Genomic DNA, 23,239 nt, shown 5'->3' with positions numbered 1-23,239 from the left:
CAAATGCATGTGGTGTTTTGTAAATTTTTATGGGAATTTCAAATGAATGAGGTTCAAGAAAAAATGCTAGCTTTATAAGTATGTATGATATGATGTATGATTATCATTTCAAAGTTTTCCTCGACAATCCACACATAAACTAACTAATGATTGAGTTTCTTACAGAACCGAGATAACCATCTTCATTTGGTTTTGAAATCTTTTTGTAACGCGCAAAATGAAAACTTTTGATTCGGTTGGATATGATTTTCTGGTTTACATCATCATGTTATGACTTACGAGAATGTTTTTTTTTAATGATAAAAGATTTTAGTAAAAACAAGATTAAGATTAAAGTAACAAACACAAACCGAAACACACAACCCATTAAGCTTTCAAGTTGATTGGGCTTTAAAAGAGCCCATTATATAGACATAAGTAATAACCTAATACCAGAAACCCTCAAAGAATACGTCTGTCTTCAACTCCCAAAACCCTCAACCTTTTCACAGCGGCTGAACCCCCTGCCGCATAATTCTCTAATTCTCGTCGATCGCATTAAATCCCGTAAGTATTTCTGGTTCGCTCGTTATATATTTGATTGTAACCATAAATCCGATTCCAAGTATGTGTTATGTTCTCAGTCGATTTTATATGAAACATAAACGTTTATGCTCATGAGTTTTTAGGGTTTTGAAAATTGATAGTTTGTTTACTTGTGTCTGGTGTCTGGTATTGGTTTATAGGTGCAGGATGCAAACGAACAAAGGAACAAGTTCCATGGAAGTAGAAGAAAGTGAAAGTAAGGTTGTAGCAAAGCCCAAGTTTAAGGCTTTGACAGCTCATGAGATATCGGATGGGCAAGTTCAGTTCCGGAAAATATCTGTTCCAAAACACAGGTATACCCCACTGAAGAAAGCATGGATGGACATATACAGTCCAGTGTATGAGCAGATGAAGGTTGACATCCGAATGAATGTGAAGACACGAAATGTTGAATTGATGACGAGGCGTGACACCCCAGATGTTAGTAACCTTCAAAAGTGTGCAGATTTTGTGCATGCTTTCATGCTTGGTTTTGATGTGATAGATGCAGTTGCATTGCTGCGAATGGATGAGCTTTATGTTGATTCCTTTGAGATTAAAGACGTTAAGACCCTTAAAGGAGAGCATCTGTCTCGTGCCATTGGAAGGCTGTCTGGTAAAGGAGGTAAAACCAAATTTGCAATTGAGAATTCAACAAAGACTCGGATTGTTATTGCAGACACAAAGATTCACATATTGGGATCCTTTGCCAACATCAAAGTTGCTAGAGACTCTTTGTGCAGCCTTATCTTAGGATCCCCTGCAGGGAAAGTATATTCAAAACTTAGAACTGTTACTGCAAGATTAGCTGAGAGGTTTTGACTTCCAACTTCCATCTCATCGATCTATCTATATGTTTCTTTTTGATACATATATAACAAGACAGGATCATGCATCCTTTCAGTTTTGGGTGGTTTGTAAGGAAATTTAAATTGTCATCAATATATTGAATTCCCTATTTTTTTTTATTAGCTTTATCTTTATGCTTATAATTTATCTTTATCATATGGAAATTGTTTTGTTCTTTTGCACCTGCTATAAAACCTGTAGCTGTATGCTTTGTGCTGTACCATATTCACACACATTAGAATTCCAGATACAGCTGTTGGTTGGTTTGCATGTTTCAGACTGAAATCAGCCACTTTATGTTCTTCAGAGCCTTATATGCCATGTCTTGCTTTCAATGCATATTAATAATTGGTTGTAATTGGATAACAAAAATAGCAAATATCAAAGATACATTGTGATTTTCAGTTGGATTGGTTAACAATATTCATCATCCAATGGTCGGTTATGTCCAAAAACATTGGATGTCAACTGATTTGACTAGTAACCCCAGCTTGGACATTGTTTCATCCTTTTTTTATGTTTGTTGAAAATCGTGTTTGGTTTAGTAATCATAGCAAGAAAAATAACAAAAGCAATGACTTTAATCACGCAAGTTGGAAAAACGATCCATAAAGATCTCTCTATCAACTGATCCCCACAGAAATAATGTTACAACAATGTACACATTGATCTAACTATACTGACACAATCAGCCCCTAAAAAGATATCCTGCTGCTTGTTCTTCATTGCCATAAAAAACTTCAAAGCTTGTATAACTCAACCAGCTTCTCAGTTTTGGCTTCAAAGTCACCTCACTGAAATCACTCACACACACTATATACTTCATATCATATGCTATTATGATGCTTCTAAAAACGATATATAAATATTAGACTCACATGGTATGGTACATATTATTCCATAATAATAACATAGACCCTAAGATCAAAACCATTCATTCTTTTAATCCGTTGGTCCAAAATTTTCCTTACAACCACACAATAGATGTCATTCACATTATAACTTAACCCTATATATATATATATATATATATATATATATATATATATATATATATATATATATATATATATATATATATATAATGTATTTTTACATTTTAATATACACAAATGCTAATGTGGCAAAAAAAAGTCGATGAAAAATAAATACTTTTGAAATGGATGGTTAATATATAAGATTTTTATGACATAATAGAAACGTTGATAAGTCAAACCATGTCAACATATCACGTCAAGCAAAAATGTCATGTCAAAAAAAAAATACAACAGGGTGTTTGAGATTGTTTATTTTAGGGGCTTATTTGTTTATTGTGGTTTGACAACGGTAACAAACTGTTTTTAGTGTTCGGATAGATTAAAAATAAAAGTGCTTATTGACTAAAATAAGGAGTTTTTGATAAATTAGTGGGGTCTTACTTATTTAAAATAGTTTATAACTTATTTAAACAAATTTACCATATTAACCATAATATATATATATATATATATATATATATATATATATATATAGTCCTTATTGGTCATTTTACATGGATAAGTAGAAATTGTCAAACACTAAAAAACAACTTATCAATTTATTGTACAAACATTTTTTTAAAACTCCAATTTAACACCGGAAAAGCTAATAAGTGTGATTATGAGTTTTCCACATCAAGAGGCATGGGGGTTACCTCATATATATAGTTAATAAAAATACATATACACCCCTCAAGTATACAGCAAAGTATCAATGACTATACAAATAAATAGCTAGACTAATATCCCCCCTCAAGCGAGAGGAGGTGGACCAAGACGAAGCATGCGACGGAACTGCTCAAACTGTGGTCGAGGTAGACTCTTAGTGAAGATGTCAGCGACTTGAAGCTTGGTAGGAACAAACATAGTGACCAGTTTTCCTGAAACAACGAGCTCCCGAACAAAATGATAGTCAAGATCAATATGCTTAGCACGCTTATGAGCCACCGGGTTCTGGGTGAGAAATAATGCACTTTGATTGTCACCGAGAAGCGTGGGGCGATCGGTGGGCAAAGCATGCAACTCTTGCAACAGATGAGTGATCCAGATGATCTCTGCAGCCGTATTAGCCATGGCTCGATATTTAGACTCACAGCTGGAGCGAGAGATAGTAGGTTGCTTCTTCGCACTCCAGGAGACAAGATTACCCCCTAGGAATATCGAGTACCCATAGGTGGAGCGGCGAGTCTCAAGGCAGCGAGCCCAATCAGCATCAGAGTAGCCAACAAGCTTGACAGCCGGAGGCCGTGAGAAAGTGAGACCGAATGAGAGGGTGCCTTTGACATAGCGAATAAGTCGTTTAACAGCTTGAAAATGAGCAATCGTCGGTGCAGCAAGAAACTGGCTAACTTGATTAACAGCGTAAGAGATATCCGGTCTCGTAATCGCCAAATATTATAGTGCACCAACCAAGGACCGATAGAGAGTCGGATCTTCATGAAGAGGACCATCACTAACAAGCGAGGCGTTGGTAGCAAGGGGGGTCGGCATAGGCTTAGCATCGAGAAGACCGGCGCGTGAGACAATGTTGTGAGCATACTTTGCTTGACTGAGAAACAAGCCAGTGGAATGATGAGTAGCCTCAAGTCCAAGAAAATAGTTCAACCGCCCAAGATCCTTAATGCGAAATTCGGCATGAAGCCGAGCAATGAAGGACGACACAACAGCATCATCCGAGCCAGTGATAATCAAATCATCAACATACACTAACAAATACAAAATACACGAGTCCCGGCGAAACACAAAAAGAGAGGGATCTACACGACTGCAGGAAAAACCTTGTTGCACCAAAAATGAATTGAGCCGATGAAACCACGCACGAAGAGCCTGCTTAAGTCCATAAATAGCTTTATTTAGCTTGCAAACATAATCAGGATAACGAGCATCTACAAACCCAGGGGGTTGATTCATAAAAACAGTGTCACCCAAATGTCTGTGTAGAAAGGCGTTATTGACGTCAAGTTGACGCAACTGCCACCCATTTACAATCGTAAGGGTGAGAACAATACGAACGGTGGCCGCCTTGACCACAGGACTGAAGGTGTGAGAAAAATCAAGTCCCGCAACTTGACTAAATCCTTGAGCAACGAGCCGAGCCTTGTGACGTTCCACAGTCCCATCGACCTGATATTTGGTACGAAACAACCACCTACAACCCACAATATTGGCATGGGGGGACGAGGAACGAGAGTCCACGTCTGATTATGATGAAGAGCCGCCATCTCAGAACACATTGCTTCACGCCATGTAGGGTCACACAAGGCAGTGGCATAGGATGAGGGAATATCTGTAAAAAAAACTTGCGAAAACAAGCCATGAGAAGTTAGATGTGCCAAGTCAGAACGATAACGTGGCTTAAAAATCCCGGCTTTGGCACGAGTGGTCATCGGATGCGAGAGAGGAGGCGGATGGGAGGCCGGAGGCGGATCAGGCTCGGAACCCGGTTGCAGATCGGAACCAGACATCAACCCAGACTCGGAGTCAGACCCGGAGGTGGGAACCGAAGCTGAATCAGTGGACGGTTAAGAGTCAGACTCGGAAGGCGACCCGGTCTCGGGTCCCGGCGAGGCAGAGGTAGGTAATTCAGAAGCAGGAGTCAGGATCGAGGGAGCCGGTGGATCCGGTTCAACACACACAGTGCAAGGAGCAGGGGTAGTGGATCCTGATGGAGCACTTGGAGAGACCGGGACAACATTGTCATGGACGGGACCGGCAGGGAGCTGATCACCAAGGAATGTGTGCAAGGGTAAAGACCCAATAGGAGCATTTGTATGGGTGTCACGAAACGGGAAGTACTCTTCATCAAACCGGGCATGGCAAGTAACAAAAACCCGTGTCGAAATCGGATCGAGACACAAGTAACCTTTATATTGAGTGTGATAACCCACAAAAACACAAGGTATGCTCCGCGGAGAAAGCTTATGATCCGCATAGTCACGTAAATATGGATAGACCCGACACCCAAAAATGCGAAAATTCTCATAAGATGGCACCCGTCCGAACAAAACCTCAAACGGTGATTTCATGGATAACACCTTCGTAGGGAGACGATTAATAACATGCACGACGGAGCTGAAAGCATGAGTCCAATAAGAAACTGGAAGGTGAGCGTGAAACATCATAGCAAGGCCCGTCTCCACAATGTGACGATGTTTGCGTTCAACCCGCCCATTTTGTTGGGGGGGTATACGGGCATGAGATGGGATGAAATATGCCATGTTTATGTAATAGTGCCTTTACTTTATTATTAAGAAATTCCGTACCCCCGTCACTTTGAAAATTTTTAATTTTGGTAGAGAATTGAGTCTCTACAAAGGTGATAAAAACCTCAAAAATGCTAAAAAAATCCGATTTAGACTTGAGCGGGTAAAGCCATGTGAAGCGGGAGAAATCGTCCACAAAAGTTACATAATATCGGTAGGATGCAATCGAATCAACCGGGGAAGGACCCCAAAGATCACAATGGATTAAATCTAGAACATGAGCGGATCGTTGGTCATTAATTTCAAAAGGCAACCGATGAGACTTAGCAAGTTGGCAAGGAGAACTCGTAACCGGTTTAGGTAAAATAGAAGAAACCATTACATGACCAAGTTTATTTAATATTGAAATAACATCAAAAGACACATGCCCTAAACGTGAGTGCCATAATTCAAAAGATGCCGTGGGTCGCTTCTTAGCATAAGACGAACAAGCCACCGGTTTATTGGGAAGAACATAAAGCCCCCGATCATATTTTCCTTGAACCAGAACTTGTTTCGTTGCCCGATCCTGAATGTAAAAGAAATAGTTGGAGAAAAGCACATCAACGTTATTATCATGTGTTAACTTGCTAACAGACAATAAATTTTTAGTAAGACGAGGGACCACCAAAACATCACGCAATCGAAGACCATTAGGAAGAGAGGAAGTCCCAATAGAAGTAATGGGGAGAGAATTACCATTACCAAATTGAACCGAGCCATCACCAACAAAAGGTTCGGGTTGAGTAACCGAGCCCGAAGAAGAAACTATGTGGTCCGAGGCACCGGAATCAACATACCAATCTGGGCTGGGTGGAGTCACACGACAATTTGCAAAGAAGGCCTTAGCTAAGTCGGCTTCACTAGGGGCGGACTTAGAAGAAAATGTCGAAAGTTGAGGACAAGCATTAGCAAAATGACCGTTTTGGCGGCAGAGTTGGCAATGGGGTGGCCGACGGCCACGACCACGACCACCACGAGGGCCACCATGACCACCGGAGTTACCACCTCGGCCCCGACCAGCGGAAACCGAGACAGCAGCCCCGAGAGGCGATGATTCAGCAGCGAAGGCGACAACGGGTGCGGAGTTCGAATGGATAGACTTCATGAAGAGCTCGTGACCTTCGGCTTGTGCAAGGAGGTCCCGAAAAGTGTGAGTAATACGAGAGGTCTGAACCCCAATCGAGAAAGTCTCAAAAGCACCGCCAAGACCACATAAGAACCAATGATTTTTATCAGATTCGTCAACGGCTTGACCGATAGCCGCAAGTTGATCACAAATCGCCTTAAATTTTCGTCCATATTCAGAGACGGTGGAGGTGCCTTTAGAGAGAAGCCGAAGTTGATCCCGAAGAGTTTGTACTCGTTCCATGGAAGAATTACCATAGGCGGATTCAAGAGCGGTCCAGATTGCACGAGCGGAGGAGAGTCCCACGACTTCAGAAAATGCTTCTTCCGTGAGGAGGCTTGAAGAAGGATGACAACCCTCTGATCCGCAGCCTGCCATTCCGCAAAGGCGGGGTTTGCAACAGATTTTTCGCCAACCAGGTGGTGGGATGGAGGGGCTTCAGAGGAGCCATCAACATGAGCATAAAGATGCTGATATGTAAGCAGGGGAGTCATTTGGTTCACCCACAATAGATAATTTGCGAAGGAGAGGCGGATGGGGATGAGATGAAGGAGAGTGTTCATGGAGAGGGTAGCATCTGTGGAGGAGCCTGCCATGGAGACAAGAAAAAAAAAACAGAAAAGAAGAAGAGTAGATCGGAGATGGGAGGGAGAGGAAGGGAGGGGTCGATGGCTATGATACCATGTGATTATGAGTTTTCCACATCAAGAGGCATGGGGGTTACCTCATATATATAGTTAATAAAAATACATATACACCCCTCAAGTATACATCAAAGTATAAATGACTATACAAATAAATAGCTAGACTAATAATAAGTGCTTTTACAAATAAACATAAGTTATTTTAAATAGGAATCCCTAACATCCTACGTATGTATGTAAAATCAGCAAAAACCACAATGTACGCGGTAATGTCAACCTTCTAAAATTTAAAATAAAAAAAACGTGATTTCATATGTGGTAGAGTACAAAAAATAAGTTATGGTTAATCCGATACGGGGTGTAAAATATTGAGAATTATATGTAAAATCAGCAAAAACCACAATGTACGCGGTAATGTCAACCTTCTAAAATTTAAAATAAAAAAAACGTGATTTCATATGTGGTAGAGTACAAAAAATAAGTTATGGTTAATCCGATACGGGGTGTAAAATATTGAGAATTATATGTAAAATCAGCAAAAACCATAATATACGCGGTGCGGTAATGTCAACCTTCTAAAATTTAAAATAAAAAAAACGTGATTTCATATGTGGTAGAGTACAAAAAATAAGTTATGGTTAATCCGATACGGGGCGTAAAATATTGAGAATTATATCAAACGCAAATTCTCCAGCGGTGCGATTCAGCAAAAACAAAATCAATTCCCCGTCAGCAGAAAAAGGTGTTTTCATCTAACTCCATGAGGTCACAAGTTTAAAACTTTCTCCCTATATGGATTGTTTGAATTTTTTTGCATAGCACCAAATTGACACAAGTATGGGCTTTTTCCTATTTGACGTGTTTGGCCTAGAGAATAATGTTTTTCAATTTTGGTCCAATTTTCATTTGTTTTTAACATTTTTGGTCCTAAGAACATTTATTTTTTCGGATTTGGTCCAACTTCCTTTTATTCATGAATTTTACTAATTTTCCTAAAACTCTTTTTAAAACTTTGTTATTAGCAATTTTATCCATTTTTAATAGCTTTGTTTTTGTATTGAGGTTTCTTTTTCTAAATCTTCACACATCTTAATTATTCTATCTTTTAACGACTTTAGCCTAAATTTTTCTTCACCAATTTTCCACAACATTTTTTCTACAAATTTTGTTTCTACCAAATTTAACTTTCACAGTTAAAAAGTCTACTTGATTTATGTAACTAAAACTATAAATTCTGCAAATTATGTTTTTTTTTTGCACATATAAATATTTTCCACATTTACACACGTGAACACTAATTTTTTAGAAAAATTTACTTAACATTTATAAATTTGTTGTAGCAGAAATTTAACAAAATTTAACTCCGCCCCACCGGTAAAATGCGCTGCCTTTGCTTTTGTTAGACAACGTTTCGAATCCTCTTTATACACATCCATCTTTTTATTTTTCTGGGTGATATGAGATATAACTATGTCGTTCACCTAATAGACTTTCGCCATTTATAACTTTGACCAAAGTTTTGTTTTTTTCTTCTTACAAATTTGACAAACTTTCGTTATTTACAACTTTGATTCAATTTTTTTATACATTTGACATATAACATTTTTATAATTTTCCCTCTCTTTTGTTATTATAATTTTTACCCAAGTTATTATTGTATTTTTTTCTCCAATTTTTTCAGAAACTTAAGGGAATATGTAATTAACTTTTCGGTTTGTTCACATCTGGTAACTATCTTGTTTTTTGTACACATCTAGGTAACAAACTTGTTGGAAGTGTTCATATATGACCATTATGACCTGCTGTAACAGGTTATATCCGGCTACAATAGATCATAATGGTCACATGTTAATACTTTCAACAAGTTCGTTACCTAGATGTGTACAAAAAAATAGTTATCTACATATGAACAAAACGAAAAGTAAGAGTAATTACACGAATGGTCCCTGTGGTTTGGGAGAATTTGTGTGTTTGGTCCCTAATTTATTTTTATTACTCGGATGATCTCTACTGTTTATTTTTGTTGCGCGTTTGGTCCCTGTCTTACCTAAAAAGACTATTGTGCCCTTATTAATTTATTTTTTAATTAATTTTCTTATTTATGTATTTATTTTTTATATATTAAAAAAAACAATAGACCCCACATATCTGTATCTCCTCACCATCCCATCTCTCATCCTCAACTTCTATTTCTTTTCCATCTTTAGTGACATCGACATCTTCATCATGTTGGATTAGGTGTCTGAGTAGGATTAAGCACGTTCAGCATGCGAGGAGCATTGATCTGAAGGATGATATTAGTTTTAGTGATTAGATAGATATTTTAGAAACTTGTAATAGATAAATGTAATTGACATTTGATGATAACTTAATGGAGATTTATTTATGAGTATTGTTTACTATCTTTTGTCAATTGTTTATCTTTGAGTTTCAACTTTTGCATGTTTTATGTAACATACACGTTTTGAAATCGTGTTTTAAGTAAATAATATTATGAAATATTATACAATTATGAGTATTGAGTTCTAACGGATAGTTTTTACTAGAAATGAAGTAAAACTATGTTTAAAATCATCCATAATGTTTTGGAAGTCTTATGAGATTCCAAACACTAGGCAAATATTGAAATTTAACGACAATATAAAATTTGAAATAAGTAAAATTTTATTATTGAAAGTTGTAAAGAATCTCGTTAGAAACATTTAGGCGAAAACCTCATCGCAATCCGAGTTATAACGAAGAAGTTATGACCAATAGAAGATCCGCGACAAAACCGGCACGACGCCGAATGACGTAAAAAGTGAGTTTTTGTTAAACTACTTTTTAGCATTGGTGATCTAAACGAAAGTCGTAGTATTTGTTAAACCGATAATTTTGATAAAAAGAACGTCCAAATCTGACTTCGTATGAGGAAGTTATGATTTTTCTAAGTTTCAGCTTAGCAGTAGACAGCTAAAAACTCGAATTTTAGATCGAGTGATTTTTAGCCAACACAACCTAAACGAGAATTGAAGGTCTCGTTATTAGTAGTACAACGGTAAAAAGACTGACGAAAACGAATGTCGGATGAAGAAGTTATGAATTTTTAACGGATTTTCCTGTCCCGGTCTGTTAAAAATAATAATATTAAAAATAAATTCAAAATTAGCCGACAAAGTCTAAACGAAAGTTGTAGAGCACAATTTTACCTACACGTGCATATAAAGAACGTCAAAAACGGAGCCCGTATGCGGAAGTTATGGATTTTAGAAGATTTTGGCACAATTTCCGAGAAATCTCGCATGGATAAGGCCCGATCTCGGTGAGTCACCCGCTGTTCCGACGCGTGTCGCCTGCTGATTTGACCGAAGATGTGGTCCAATGGCCTTCCGACGTGCCTCGCATCTGACTCCGCCCCATGTCCGAAGTGCTGGACAAATCCGAAGCCGACGCGTGTTGCCGACCCTCGCACCGCGTCCGAGCCTCGCTACCGCTGCCACGTGCTCGCTTCCCAGCCTCCGGAGTCCGAACCTCGGCCCTATAAAAGGGAGGGCTGCGAGATCTCCCGGGTAAAGTTTAAAAAATTTCATTTTTCACCCCAAATTTCATATTTTTGCTATTTTGACTTCCCCCGAAGCCCCGTAATCATTTCCAACACCAAAACACACCCCGAAGTGCCCGAAGAGCCCGAGAAATTTATCTTTTCAGTTTGAAGCTCTACCCTCGCAAGGCCCAATTGTCAATAAAGCTCCCGATTTTCAACGACGAAACTTTATTATTGTAACGAAGTGCTGCACAAATTACTATTTTAACCCCCGATTATTTCACGGTGAGTTCAATATATAGGAACAATTGTATGTTATGTGTTATATGTGCTATGTGCTTTTTAGTGTTATTATTCCGAGTTATTTTCCCGTGTTATTTTTATTTCTGCTATTTATGATAGCAAAGCAATACCTTTGACCATGTGATCAGTGAAAGGACTTAGATTCACGGTGGTACTGGTACGTAGCCTCTGGCCATGTAGAGCATGTCTCCGTAAGAGAATGAATTCTATTCTATGGCATTGGCAGATGGTTAGACATGGCTATAAGCCTGAAATCTACCGAAATGTTTAAATCAAAAAGTGTATGTCTTCTGTGCCATTTGGGCCGAAGCTTTATTGATCGTATATCCTTGTATCAAATCATTGATTGATATGAAAAGTTTGTCTCATGATTCACATATGTCTTTGTTGTTCCTTGTTCCTCTTTGCTTTTGCCATATTGAAGTATATATATGGCATAACGTTATATTGTATCTATTATTGAACTCACTAAGCGTCACCGCTTACCCCTCTCAGTGTTTAACAATTGCAAGAGATAAGTAACCAGTATGGTTATATACTGTCGGAAGATGTAGAATAGTTTTTACTATTACTTTTGTATTTCAGTTTATGTTTGTATAAAATTACAATAGCCTGGGTAGTTATGTAAAATATTAAAACATAGTCGGTTTGTATCCAATCTTTTGTAATCACTTTATCAATGTAAGATATTGTTTTATAAATATGCATGTAGCATGTTTTGGAGTAACAATTGTCAAGTATGAAAGTTTGGGTCTTTCAGAAATACAAAAGTTTAGAAAGGGGTTCTTTCATTTTACTTCCTGAATAATTGGATTATTCAAATAATCCACAGTCGATCATACTTTGGAAGTAAGTGATGAATTAAGACTGTCATGAATTAGCTTGTAGATTGTCTAAGTGTTTAGACATAGCAAATGTTTGCAACAACGTTCATGAGTACTCCTGAAATGGGGATTTGAGTATTGGATTAAACCCATGCTCATAAAATTATTTCATGGAATTTATCACGAGTAATTATGAGACGATAATATCGTATAATCTTTAAACCGGGATATATGAGTTGTTGTTTACGAGTTGGTGGTGCATTGATAATGCGTAAATGCATCAGTAACTTGATTTATAAAATGTATTGTTGTGTACGATTTGATGAGTAAATAGTACAAACATATAAGTCAAAGTTTATCTGTTCCTTTTATCCCAAGGGGTAAAAGCGATATCTTAGGCCCCTCGATGATTTTGTTTTGACTTATGTGTTGGGCCCGGTCAGGACTGAATTGATGTGTTCAATTAAGTTCTTCGTCATACAAATCAGAAATCGGGAAACAAACTGTTGGACATTGAGAATGATTCTATTCCATGTCATTTCTCCACATGATATCTTGTAGAACGGAGGATTATATGATCCTTAATCTAAGGACACACAACTGACTAGATCAGAGTTCGACACCGGCTTTTGAGAGCTAAGATTGCTAGTCAAATTTTGAGGTCATACTTGCAATTATAGTTATTAGACTTATCCAAGTGGGAGACTGTTGGATTAGGTGTCTAAGCCCATAACTATAATTGGTATGTACTTGATTTGATAGTAGCATAGTTCTTTTGGGTTGCCTTCACTCTAGCAACTTGACAAGATGACTTTTAGAGAGAGGGGTTGATAAATGATTTATTAATGTGTTATGAGAATAATATATTTGTTGGATTAATGTCTAAGTCCATAACTATATTTGGTATGTACTTGACCCGACCCGGCATGGTCCATTTGGGTTGCACTTCACCGGCACAATTTATATGGATAGTCTTTTGAGAATAGTATATTTATGATTTATATTAATATATTATAAGTTCTAATATATTAATATGGAATCATATTATTTAATTAGTATTGATCAAGAATTAATTTAGAATTAATTAAGTGATCAAAAAGAACTAATTAAATATGGACTCTTATATATATGGAATGGGCCAAGTTCATTTAGGTTGGGCTAAGCTTTCATGGATGGTCCATGGAGCTTTTAACCCATGGATCCTATGTAAATGAAAGGTCATGGGTATTAGGGTTTACATGGATGTAACCCTAATCCTCCATAATATATAAAGGGGTCCTTGGCTCACAAAATTGGGACAAGTGTGTGAAAATAAGAGTGGGCCGATTTTAGTGTGCATACATATTCTCTCAAGTTCTTCCAAGGTGTTTTGGTGATTTGTGATTCCATTTGAGGCTTCCACACTATTGGGGCTAAGCTCTTAAAGCTTGAAGACATCAAGCTACATCAAAAGGTATGTCATCTAACTAGAACTTTGTAGTATAGGTGCTTCATAATATGATAGTTAGGATGAAACCTTGGAATAGTTAATATTTGCATGTATAATAGAGAAAACATAGATCCAAGGTTTATAGGGTTGCATGTACACCATAGGAGTGTTAGAATGATCAAAAACCAACAATATTAATTAGAAAACATGTTATTTAATTAGTATTTAATCAAAATTAATTTGGAATTAATTTCGGGATTAAAGGAACTGATTAAAGGAATGGGGGATGTTTTGCAAATCATTGATAGTTGTGAAACTGGGCCAATGTGTCACACCCCCAAACTAGAACGGCGGAAACGTTCGGGGGTCGAGGACTTCAGGTAAGTATCACAACACATGCAATATAGTAATCAAAGTACAAACAACCATTGCATTAATAAGTATAAGTTTTACATAAGTGTTTAAACATTACATATTCAAACACCAAAGTAGGTACAGTAGAAGACAAGAGTCGCGGTACGGTACTAGGTAGTCTTCTCAAAAGTTTCGGGAGTGTACCTGTCTACTGGATTCCTGAGAATACAAGTTATTTGGAAAGAGTAGATCAGCATTTAAGCTGGTGAGTTCATAAGTATTTTAGTTCTGTTAAGTATACTCTAAGTTCTTTGGAAAAGTTCACTGGTTCCTCCAGAAAATCCTATATTTCCTGAGGTGATAGACTGATAACCTCAATAGTTTCCCTCTGTAATTACTTAGTTTATACTAATTATATATAACTCAATATCGAATGGACAGTTAAATGGGTGTATCTGCCCTAAGACCACAACCAAACAAGGAACAGGAAGTAAGGCGGAAGTCACACATTTCACCGTCAATCGGATATTACTTATGTATAACTCTGATGTAAAAACTAAGGAATTATAGAATTAACCACTAAAGGTCCTTTATATTATAGTAGTTTACATAAAGTGAATGACTAAGTTCCCATTTGTAAAAGTGGTTTAATCCCATAAACCGTTTCATTTGTAAAAGTGGTTTAATCCCATAAACCGTTTCCTTTGTAAAAGTGGTTTAATTCCATAAACCGTTTCCTTTGTAAAAGTATTCTTAGTTATATCCGTTCTACTGTAAAAACCTTAGTATTAATCATGGAAAAGATTATATTATCCATAATACTGCCTTGTGGTTTTAAATGTTCCAAAACCAGAAGTACAAGTATATTTACCATACTTGATTTCATGATACGTAGCTTTTACTGTCAGTAAAAACTAATAGAAGGTATATTTGGTCAGGATGTAATTATCTTTTATTACTGTTTTAAGAGAAGTATATTACTAGGTAATTTACTCGTTGTTTTATCCATGTGAGTTCTATTAACCATACTGATATGACTGATGTGCCTACTGTGACGTTCTTCAGGCGTCGGAAACAATATGATATTTGACACCCTAGGCCTGCCGGCCAAACTGTAGCGAACAGTAAAGGTGCGGGATTGTCAGTCCCATATAGATCTATACACAAATTCACGCCCTCCCTACAGGAGATTCTGGTTAATAAGTCGGGACTTAAGGTCGTACTTAGATAAGTACACAATGAAGAGTTTCACAAATTTATTGTTTCAACGAGATTTACGATGTATTATTACCCCGTGATTGCTAACCCTGGTACTCTGTATCGTATCCTTGTTAATGCAAACTCGGTATGATGTATTATTACCCCGTGATTGCTAACCCTGGTACTCTGTATTGTACCTTTGTTAATGCAAACCCGGTATGATGTATTATTACTTCTTTAATATATTATCCTTATATTAAATGTATTATACATATCTTGGTATAGATAAATGAATTGTTGGTAATTTCCTTGGAAAGTATACAATCGTGAATCATACTTGTATATTTAGTTTTGAATCATAAATTATACTTATTATAATTTATACGTTCTATCTGATTAGCATGATTTCTCATGGATGAACACCTTTGCTTAGCATGATACAAAGGTAATGATACCGAATGAAGTAACCTTTTATATTCATATATGTATAATATATATATATATATATATATATATATATATATATATATATATATATATATATATATATATATATAATTAAGAAGGAAACGACCTTCGGACAAATAACACCACCTTAATTCCACATCCAAACAAGGAAAAGGAAATAAGATAATTCATTAGTCCTAAGCCCTTCAAATCTTATTTATATATTTATACATATATAAACATGATTTTGGCAATTATAATTTGAAATAGTTTATAAAATCTTTTTCAAAGAATTTAACGGAGTTTACATGACTTTAAAGATTTAACCTGGCTTTAAGTCATTTTGGAAGTATTTGGTAATCCTTAAAAAACATAAGGAAACCCTTTGTATGATTATTATCACATACAATTATTAACACAATTTATATTGTGTTAAACTTGTATTCCCCCCCCCCTAAAAAGCATTTAAAAACCATTAAAAAGGTAAATTATAGGGGTATGAACTCACTTGATAAGTGGTGATTTGGGCAGCGTTTCGTTTCTATAGATGATCTTTCTCGAAGAAACCGCGAGTTTTTGAGTAAAAACCGGGCTTTATGCGGGCAACACTTCGACTGGAAAGAGGTTATCTTCTCGAGAATTCCGGGGCTCTGGGGCTTGCTTCGGGTTTTAGATACGATACCGGGGCTTCAGGGGGTTGTAATAAAGTTTAAAGGGGTGAAAAAGGTGAAATATGGTGAAATTTGGGGTAAAAATTGTGAAGGAACCGGGAGGGTTCGCACCCTATATATAGCCCGCAGCCTCGGATCCGAAGCAAGGAGGGTGCGACGCGTGTCTCGGACAGGTGGCAAGGGAGAAGGCAGGTGGCAGCTTCGCATGCGAGGGGGAGGCTTCGGTTTGGACACCTGGCATCGCGCGTCGGATCAGCAGTGGACCGAACTTCGGTCCAATGGGAAGGTGTCACGAGGGTCCGAGGGGTGTGCGAGGGGTGTCTCCTGCGAGGGTGTCCGAAGGTAAGTGGACCGCGACTTTGGTCGAATCAAAAGACGCCACGCGAGACTTCGGTCCAATTAGCAGACGCCACGTTGCAGACACGTGGAGGCCTCGCATGCGAGGGTGACGTGGCCGAAGAGGGTCCATGCGAAAATTCCCGATTTTCAACATTTCTTGATTTTCGTGCCAAAAACTTGCGAAATTCATAACTTTCGTATACGAGCTCTGTTTTTGGCATTCTTTATATGCACGGGTAGGTAAAATTATACTCTACGACTTTCGTTTAGACTTCGTCGGCTAATTTTGAATTTATTTTTAATATTATTATTTTTAATAGACCGGGACAGGAAATCCATTAAAAATTCATAACTTCTTCATCCGTCGTCCGTTTTCGTCTGTCTTTTTACCGTTGTACTACTTTTGACGGGACCTTCGATTCTCGTTTAAGTTGTATCGGCTAAATATCGATCGATTTATATTTCGAATTTTTAGCTGTCTACTGCTAAACCGAAACTTAGAAAAATCATAACTTCCTCATACGAAGTCAGATTTTTACGTTCTTTTTATGAACGTTCTCGGTTTAACATATTCTACAACTTTCATTTAGATTGTTAAGGCTAAAAAGCCTTTTATCGAAAATTCACTTTTTACACTGAACAATGTTTTGCCGGTTTTGTCGCGGATTTTCGATTGGTCATAACTTCTTCATTATAACTCGGATTTTAGTGTTCTTTATATTTTTGGAAACCTTGTTACAATCTCTACCACTTGGTTCATCTCAATCACGATTATGGATTAATTTATTTTTGACCTAAATTTGACTGGTATCACATTATCCCCCCCCCCCCCCCCCCGTTAGAGGGAATTTCGTCCCGAAATTAAGTCTAAAGTGATACTCATGGACTAGGTCTAATCTTCCCTTTCCCAAGTGAATTCAAGTCCCTGGTTTGTAATCTAGCGAACCTTCACTAACGGGATAATACCTTGCTTGGTTCTTTTGATTTCCCTGTCCAAGATTTCCATTGGTTCTTCTACAAAGTGTAGAATTTTGTTTAACTTGATTTCATCGAGTGAAATAACAAGTGTTTCAGCGGATAGACACCTCTTTAGATTAGATATGTGAAAGGTGGGATGAATGTTATTAAGTTTTTGTGGTAGTTTAAGTTTATAAGCTACAAGACCGATTCTGGTAAGAATATCGAATGGTCCTATGTACCTTGAATTTAGTATTCCACGCTTTCTCAAGCGTATCTTGTCCTTCCGGGGTGAGAAATTCATATGACAAGGTCTTCAATCCTGGAATTCCAAGGGATTTCTTTTATCGAAGCCGTAGCTTCTCTGATTAACTCTGGAAGCTTTATGTCGCTTCCTGATTCGTATTTTTCTTTTTGGTAGTTTCTCGGATGAATTCCAGATCAGCGAAGGTGTTGTGTGGAAATTGGATCTCTAGCTAGTTGCGTATTACCTAATTTAGTCCAGTGCAGATAGGATCTGCACTTGTGACCACAAAAGGTTTCGAATGGAGCAACTTTAAATGCTAGCATGATAAAAGACTCAGCTAATTGGTAAATGGGTATTCCATACTTTACCATAGTCGATCGCATACGTTCTTATCCATTCTTCCCAAGGTTTCACCTGTCACATTTTCAGGTTTCAAGGCTTCGTGTTGAACCTCCTTACTTTGTGTGGACAGATTTGAATGGGTTGTCATAGTCAATGATTGGCTCTATGACCTGAGTACTCTTTCCGACTTAGGGTGTCAGCTACTATATAGACTTTGTCGGGATGATAACGAATTTCGAATACATAGTCATTTAATAGCTCGACCCAATGATGTGGTCTCACGTTGAATTCCTCCTAGTAGAATATATGATGAAGGCTTTTGCCCCGAAGTTCATGATAAGACTCATACTTGGCTCATCCACCATCACCTCGTGTATACAAGTCGTATATGATTTAGATTTCACAAAACGTTCGGATGGGTGACTCTGCCCCAGGTTCACAACCAAACAAGGAACAAGAGATAGGGCAGAATTACACAGCCTTAATCTTGTTAAGTCTAAATTATATACCACTCTCGTGTATACACTTAGCAGCGATAGATTAACCTAATGAGTTCTTAGTCTCTATTCTTGAACTTGACCTGCGGTACAATGATTTTCCTACGAGATCTATTGGGGTACTTCGGTGGTTACTGACTTCGAAAACTACTTCGGTGCTTTTCGTTTGAAGTTTCCTGTCTACTGAGTAGGCTAAAATGGCGTGGTACCCTTGGCACGGGTACTTCTGAAGTTTTGAAATGAGAGACAACCTAAGGGTTTGCGTTATGGATTGGAAGAATTTCATCTTACTGCTGATTAAGGAAAAGTTCTTTTACACAGTATAAGAATTTTCACATGGTAAGGGCCATGCCAAACCATGTCGAATGAGGATGTCAGAATTTTCTCGACGAAATAGGTATTAAGTCATTCTGGGAGGAATGATTACTAGGATGATATCCTATGTACCTAAGTTTTCAGCGCTTCCGGTTTTATTTTGTTATTACTGCTACGAATCCCCTTTTTGATTTGAAATTGGCGGGTACTACCAATACGAGGGTTCTGATAATTATGAACTTTCATGAAATGATCCTTACTAGGTCTCTCTATAATCGCTTGGTGTATACAAGTCATGTATAATTAAGATTGGTAAGACCTTTGACTGAGCAACCCTGCCCTAAATCCACAACCAAACAAGGAACAGGAAATGAGGCGGGATTACTCACTCTTAAGTCTACAAATCTTAATTATAAATGACCGTTATGTATATATGTTGGGTCAAAATTATGGTTTATACTTTGCTTTTCTGAGCAATTGTATTTTTATGTAATATTTTATGAGTTTACGGTCAGGTTTACGGCCAGGTGGGGTGTTTACGGCCGTAAACCCATTTATGGCCCATATTACTCAAGTATATATATATATATATATATATATATATATATATATATATATATATATAAGTGTTAGGTGGTTGAGGAGGAATCGATGAACAGAAAAGGAGTGTACGGCCAAGAGAGAAGAGAGGAGTTTTAGTGGGTGTAAGTGTGTGAATCTTGTGAAAGGGAACTTCAATCTATTCAATACATTCAAGATTCAAGTTATTCTTCTTCTCCTTCTTCTTCTATTTGATCTGACATCACCCATTTGATTGGGATTCTGCACCATCAAACAGATCTGATTGATACACAAGCAGATTGGGGACTTACAATTGGTATCAGAGCCTGGATTGTATCAGTCAATTTTGTCAGATCTGGAGCTTATTTGATCTTATTTTCGAAAGATTTTGCGTTTTTGGATAGATCTCTGAAAATTAGGGGGGGGGGGGGTTTGTTCTTCGCGTTTTTCATAAAAACGGGTTTTTGATCGAGTTTTGGAGCAAAAAAGGGCAAAAATCGCTGTTTTTGGTCGTAACCAGCGAGGGGGTGGCGGCGTTTACGGCCAGCAGCTAGGGTTTCCGGAGTTTATGGCCCGTGTTTATGGCCACGGAGTTTGCGGTCCGAGATTACGGCCCTCCGAGGTTTACGGTGCGAGCTTACGGTCCGAAGTTCACGGTCACGTGTTCGGTCTGTGGTTCACGGTCAGCATCGCATCGCACGTGTACGATCGAAGCTTACGATTCTCGCCTCGGATTACATCTCGTCCTCACATCGCAATCTCGGCCTCGCACATCCGAAGCTCGCATCAGCGCTTTACTAAAAAAAATCGAAGCGAAATTAAGGGTGCCGGGTATCGAACACGGAACCTCTGGTTCATAAACTCAGCGCCTTACCCAACTCGACTAGCTGATTCCTTGTGTCACTCCTCTCACATTTAATTCATAAGGCGTCCGTCTCGGTTCCAATTTCGATTTTTTTACATTTTTAACCCAAAAATCAATTTTTTTTATTTTTAAATTCCTTTTTCTTCCAAAAATTTTAGGTTTTAATTTTTGACTTTTGACTTCAAAAATTGACTTTGACTTTCAAGTTTGACCTTTGACTTTCTCGTTTGACTTTTAAATTTTCAAATTTAGCTTTCGGTTTGACTTTTGAATTTGACTTTTTAAATTTGACTTTTAAGGTTGACTTTTGAGGTTTATAGTCAAAGGACATTTTTAAATTTGACTTTTAAGTTTGATTTTGGCTTCTAGTTGTGCTTTTAATGGTTTTTGAGGTCTACGAGGGAATTGAAGACATGAAAGAGAGTCGTCAGGAGATGTTAAGACAAAACTTCAACATGTTCATTTATATCCCTGGAGAAACCCTGGAAGCTTAGTTGCAACGATTTACCACACTCACTACTGAGATGAATATAGCTGGGATCTTCTTGACCAAATTTAAGATAAACATAAAGCTATTGAATTCACTTCCGAAATCGTGGGATATGAACGTAGCTGTCATCAAGAAGACAAAAGATCTCAATCATCTTAGTCTTGCTGCTGTAATTGAAGAACTTGATGCTTTGAAGTGTGGAAAAACAATGAGTTCCGCAAACATCCCGGTCAATGAAGTTTCATGCTCTCAATCATGTGAAGCTACGATTAAACTTCTTCGTGAACAAATTGATTTATTAAAAAGAGAAGTTGAGGACCTGAGATATGAAGGATATCAACTTAGAAAAGGACAAAAACCCCTAAAGGCCCAGTTAGAAACAAAAATAAAGGACTTTAGGAGAATTCAGGAAGACTACAGTAATAAATGTGAACATTATGATTATATCAAGAGACAGAATGATGAGTTAACTACTGAGCTTGATACATTAAAGAGACAATTTGATACTGCAAATTTTGATTTTAGAAAATTTGATGGATCAAGCGAGGTAGTTGCCAACATGATTGATCATTGCATACAGTTCAAACGAAACCAGCAGAAGGGTTTAGGATACGATTGTTGGATATAGTGTCTAAGTCCATAACTTTATTTGGTATGTACTTGACCCGACCCGGCATGGTCCATTTGGGTTGCATGACATTGCAATACTTGGATAGACTAAATGAGAGAATAAGGCACTTATCATTATTAATATATTATAAGTTCTAATATATTAATAATAGTATTATTTAATTAGTATTAATCAAGTATTAATCTAGTATTAATTTGGTGATCAAAGTGAGACTAATTAAATATATAGGGTTGATTATGACAATCATCAATTCTTTTATGGTGGATTAATGATCCATGGTTTATGGGTTATGGATGTAACCATATGGAGCTCCATGGATAGTCCATGGGAGTTACAAATCCATGGGTCATGGGAAATCAAGAGTCATGACAATTAAGGGCATTCATGTGTAAACCCTAATTGTGACAACACTATAAAAGGAACCCTATGGCTAGCAAAAAGTGGACATAGTGTTACTAGAGAGGGCATAACCGATTTTGAAGTGCTAGAAGTATTCTCTCAAGTTATTCCAAGTCTTGTGGTGTTGTGTGAAGCATTTGAGGCACAACATTTGGGGTGCTAGGCTCACAAAGTCTTGAAGGAATCCAAGCAACAACAAGGTATGTATTTCTACTAGTTTTATGTTCTATGTAATCCCCATGCCATGCTAGTTAGGAAATAACCTTGAAAAAGAAATTTGCATGTATATAGAGAAAACATAGATTCAAGGTTATTAGGGTTGCATGTACACTTAGGAAGTGTTAGAATGCTCAAAAACCCATCAGTGGTATCAGAGCCAAGGTTTGTTTTCTGTATACTTGATGCAAAACTGCTTAAAAATCGAAAATTCTGCATTCTGACGACTGGACTCGCCGAGTCCATGAAAAAATTCATTCTACTCGCCGAGTAGAATAATGCACTCGCCGAGTAGGATCGTGTTGGGCAGCTTTTCGTGTTTTGTTGCTGGAAATGGATTAAAATCATTATCCCAATCTGTTTTGGACTTGTAAAATCTGTTTTTCAAAATGATAATGATTATGTTAACCCATTTTACATGGCTTTTATCAATTTTCAAGTATTGTATATGTTTATATGATTTCTTGAAATTGTTTGATATGAATATTTGTTCTTATGAGTTTTTAGAAGATCATAGGAATTTTGTGTAACTTACATGCTTGTTTAATTCATGATCTTAATGCTAATGATGGTGTCCATAACTTGTCCTCAAGTTATGGATAACCAAAAGTCACTTCTTTTAATTATGATTAAAGAACTAAAGAGGTTTCATAAAATGAAGAGTCTTCATTTTATGAACCATTAAAACTCATAAGTTACAAATTGAAGAGACTTGGAATAGTTTCAATTCTTGCCCTCAAGTTTTGGAATTTGAAAAGCCTTACACTTTAATTCCAAATTGAACTCTTAGAATTTTTTAAAGGTAAAATTCAAGCTTTATGGACTTCATTAAATTAATTAAAGTGTTTAGTTAAAAGAGTTAATAATTCCATAAAGACATGGTTTAAGTATAATTAAATTAAGTATAGTTTAATTAATAGATTAAACCACCAAGTATTTTAAATGTTTAAAATACACCCTTATACTATTATTATAATTTTAATTATATAGATATGTATAAGAATATGTCATTCTTACCGTTAGTAGGCCTCATTCACGAAGCCGGTCTATAAGGGGGGTATAAGGTTGTTGCCTATAAAATGGTGACTTAATGGGTGTCCACTCTCACCCACCGCTTCCTTGATCGGTGGAGGGTCGTTAGCCGAACGGGTAGGATACGACTTTAAATACTCGTTAAAAGTATAA

General features: G+C 37.2%; 2 protein-coding genes across 2 annotated transcripts; one reads left to right on the top strand and one right to left on the bottom strand.

The window, feature by feature from the left end:
* The first annotated feature begins 436 nt into the window (after window positions 1–436).
* LOC145111188 (RNA-binding KH domain-containing protein) lies at window positions 437–1,532 on the top strand. Its single transcript, XM_079047484.1, has 2 exons — window positions 437–546; window positions 726–1,532. Exon 2 carries the CDS (start codon window positions 733–735, stop codon window positions 1,384–1,386), a length of 654 nt encoding a protein of 217 aa, XP_078903610.1. The 5' UTR covers window positions 437–546; window positions 726–732; the 3' UTR covers window positions 1,387–1,532.
* A 2,292-nt stretch (window positions 1,533–3,824) lies between these two features.
* Window positions 3,825–7,178, bottom strand: LOC145116551 (uncharacterized). Its single transcript, XM_079052892.1, has 2 exons — window positions 5,757–7,178; window positions 3,825–4,553 (listed from the first exon to the last, which is right to left on the bottom strand). Exons 1-2 carry the CDS (start codon window positions 7,176–7,178, stop codon window positions 3,825–3,827), a joined length of 2,151 nt encoding a protein of 716 aa, XP_078909018.1.
* Window positions 7,179–23,239: the final 16,061 nt, after the last annotated feature.

Source organism: Lactuca virosa, chromosome 5, assembly GCF_052849685.1.
Source record: "Lactuca virosa cultivar CGN04683 chromosome 5, Lactuca_virosa_CGN04683_v6, whole genome shotgun sequence".
Classification (NCBI taxonomy): Eukaryota; Viridiplantae; Streptophyta; class Magnoliopsida; order Asterales; family Asteraceae; genus Lactuca; species Lactuca virosa.
Note: the sequence above shows the minus strand (reverse complement) of the source record. Positions and strands in the feature narration are given on the sequence as shown.

Coding starts and splice junctions, on each gene's coding strand:
- LOC145111188 (XM_079047484.1), top strand. CDS start 733: ATGCAAACGAACAAAGGAACAAGTTCCATGGAAGTAGAAGAAAGTGAA.
- LOC145116551 (XM_079052892.1), bottom strand. CDS start 7,178: ATGGCAGGCTGCGGATCAGAGGGTTGTCATCCTTCTTCAAGCCTCCTC. Junction 4,554..5,756: donor ATTTTTTTAGCATTTTTGAG/GTTTTTATCACC, acceptor ACCAAATATCAG/GTCGATGGGACTGTGGAACG.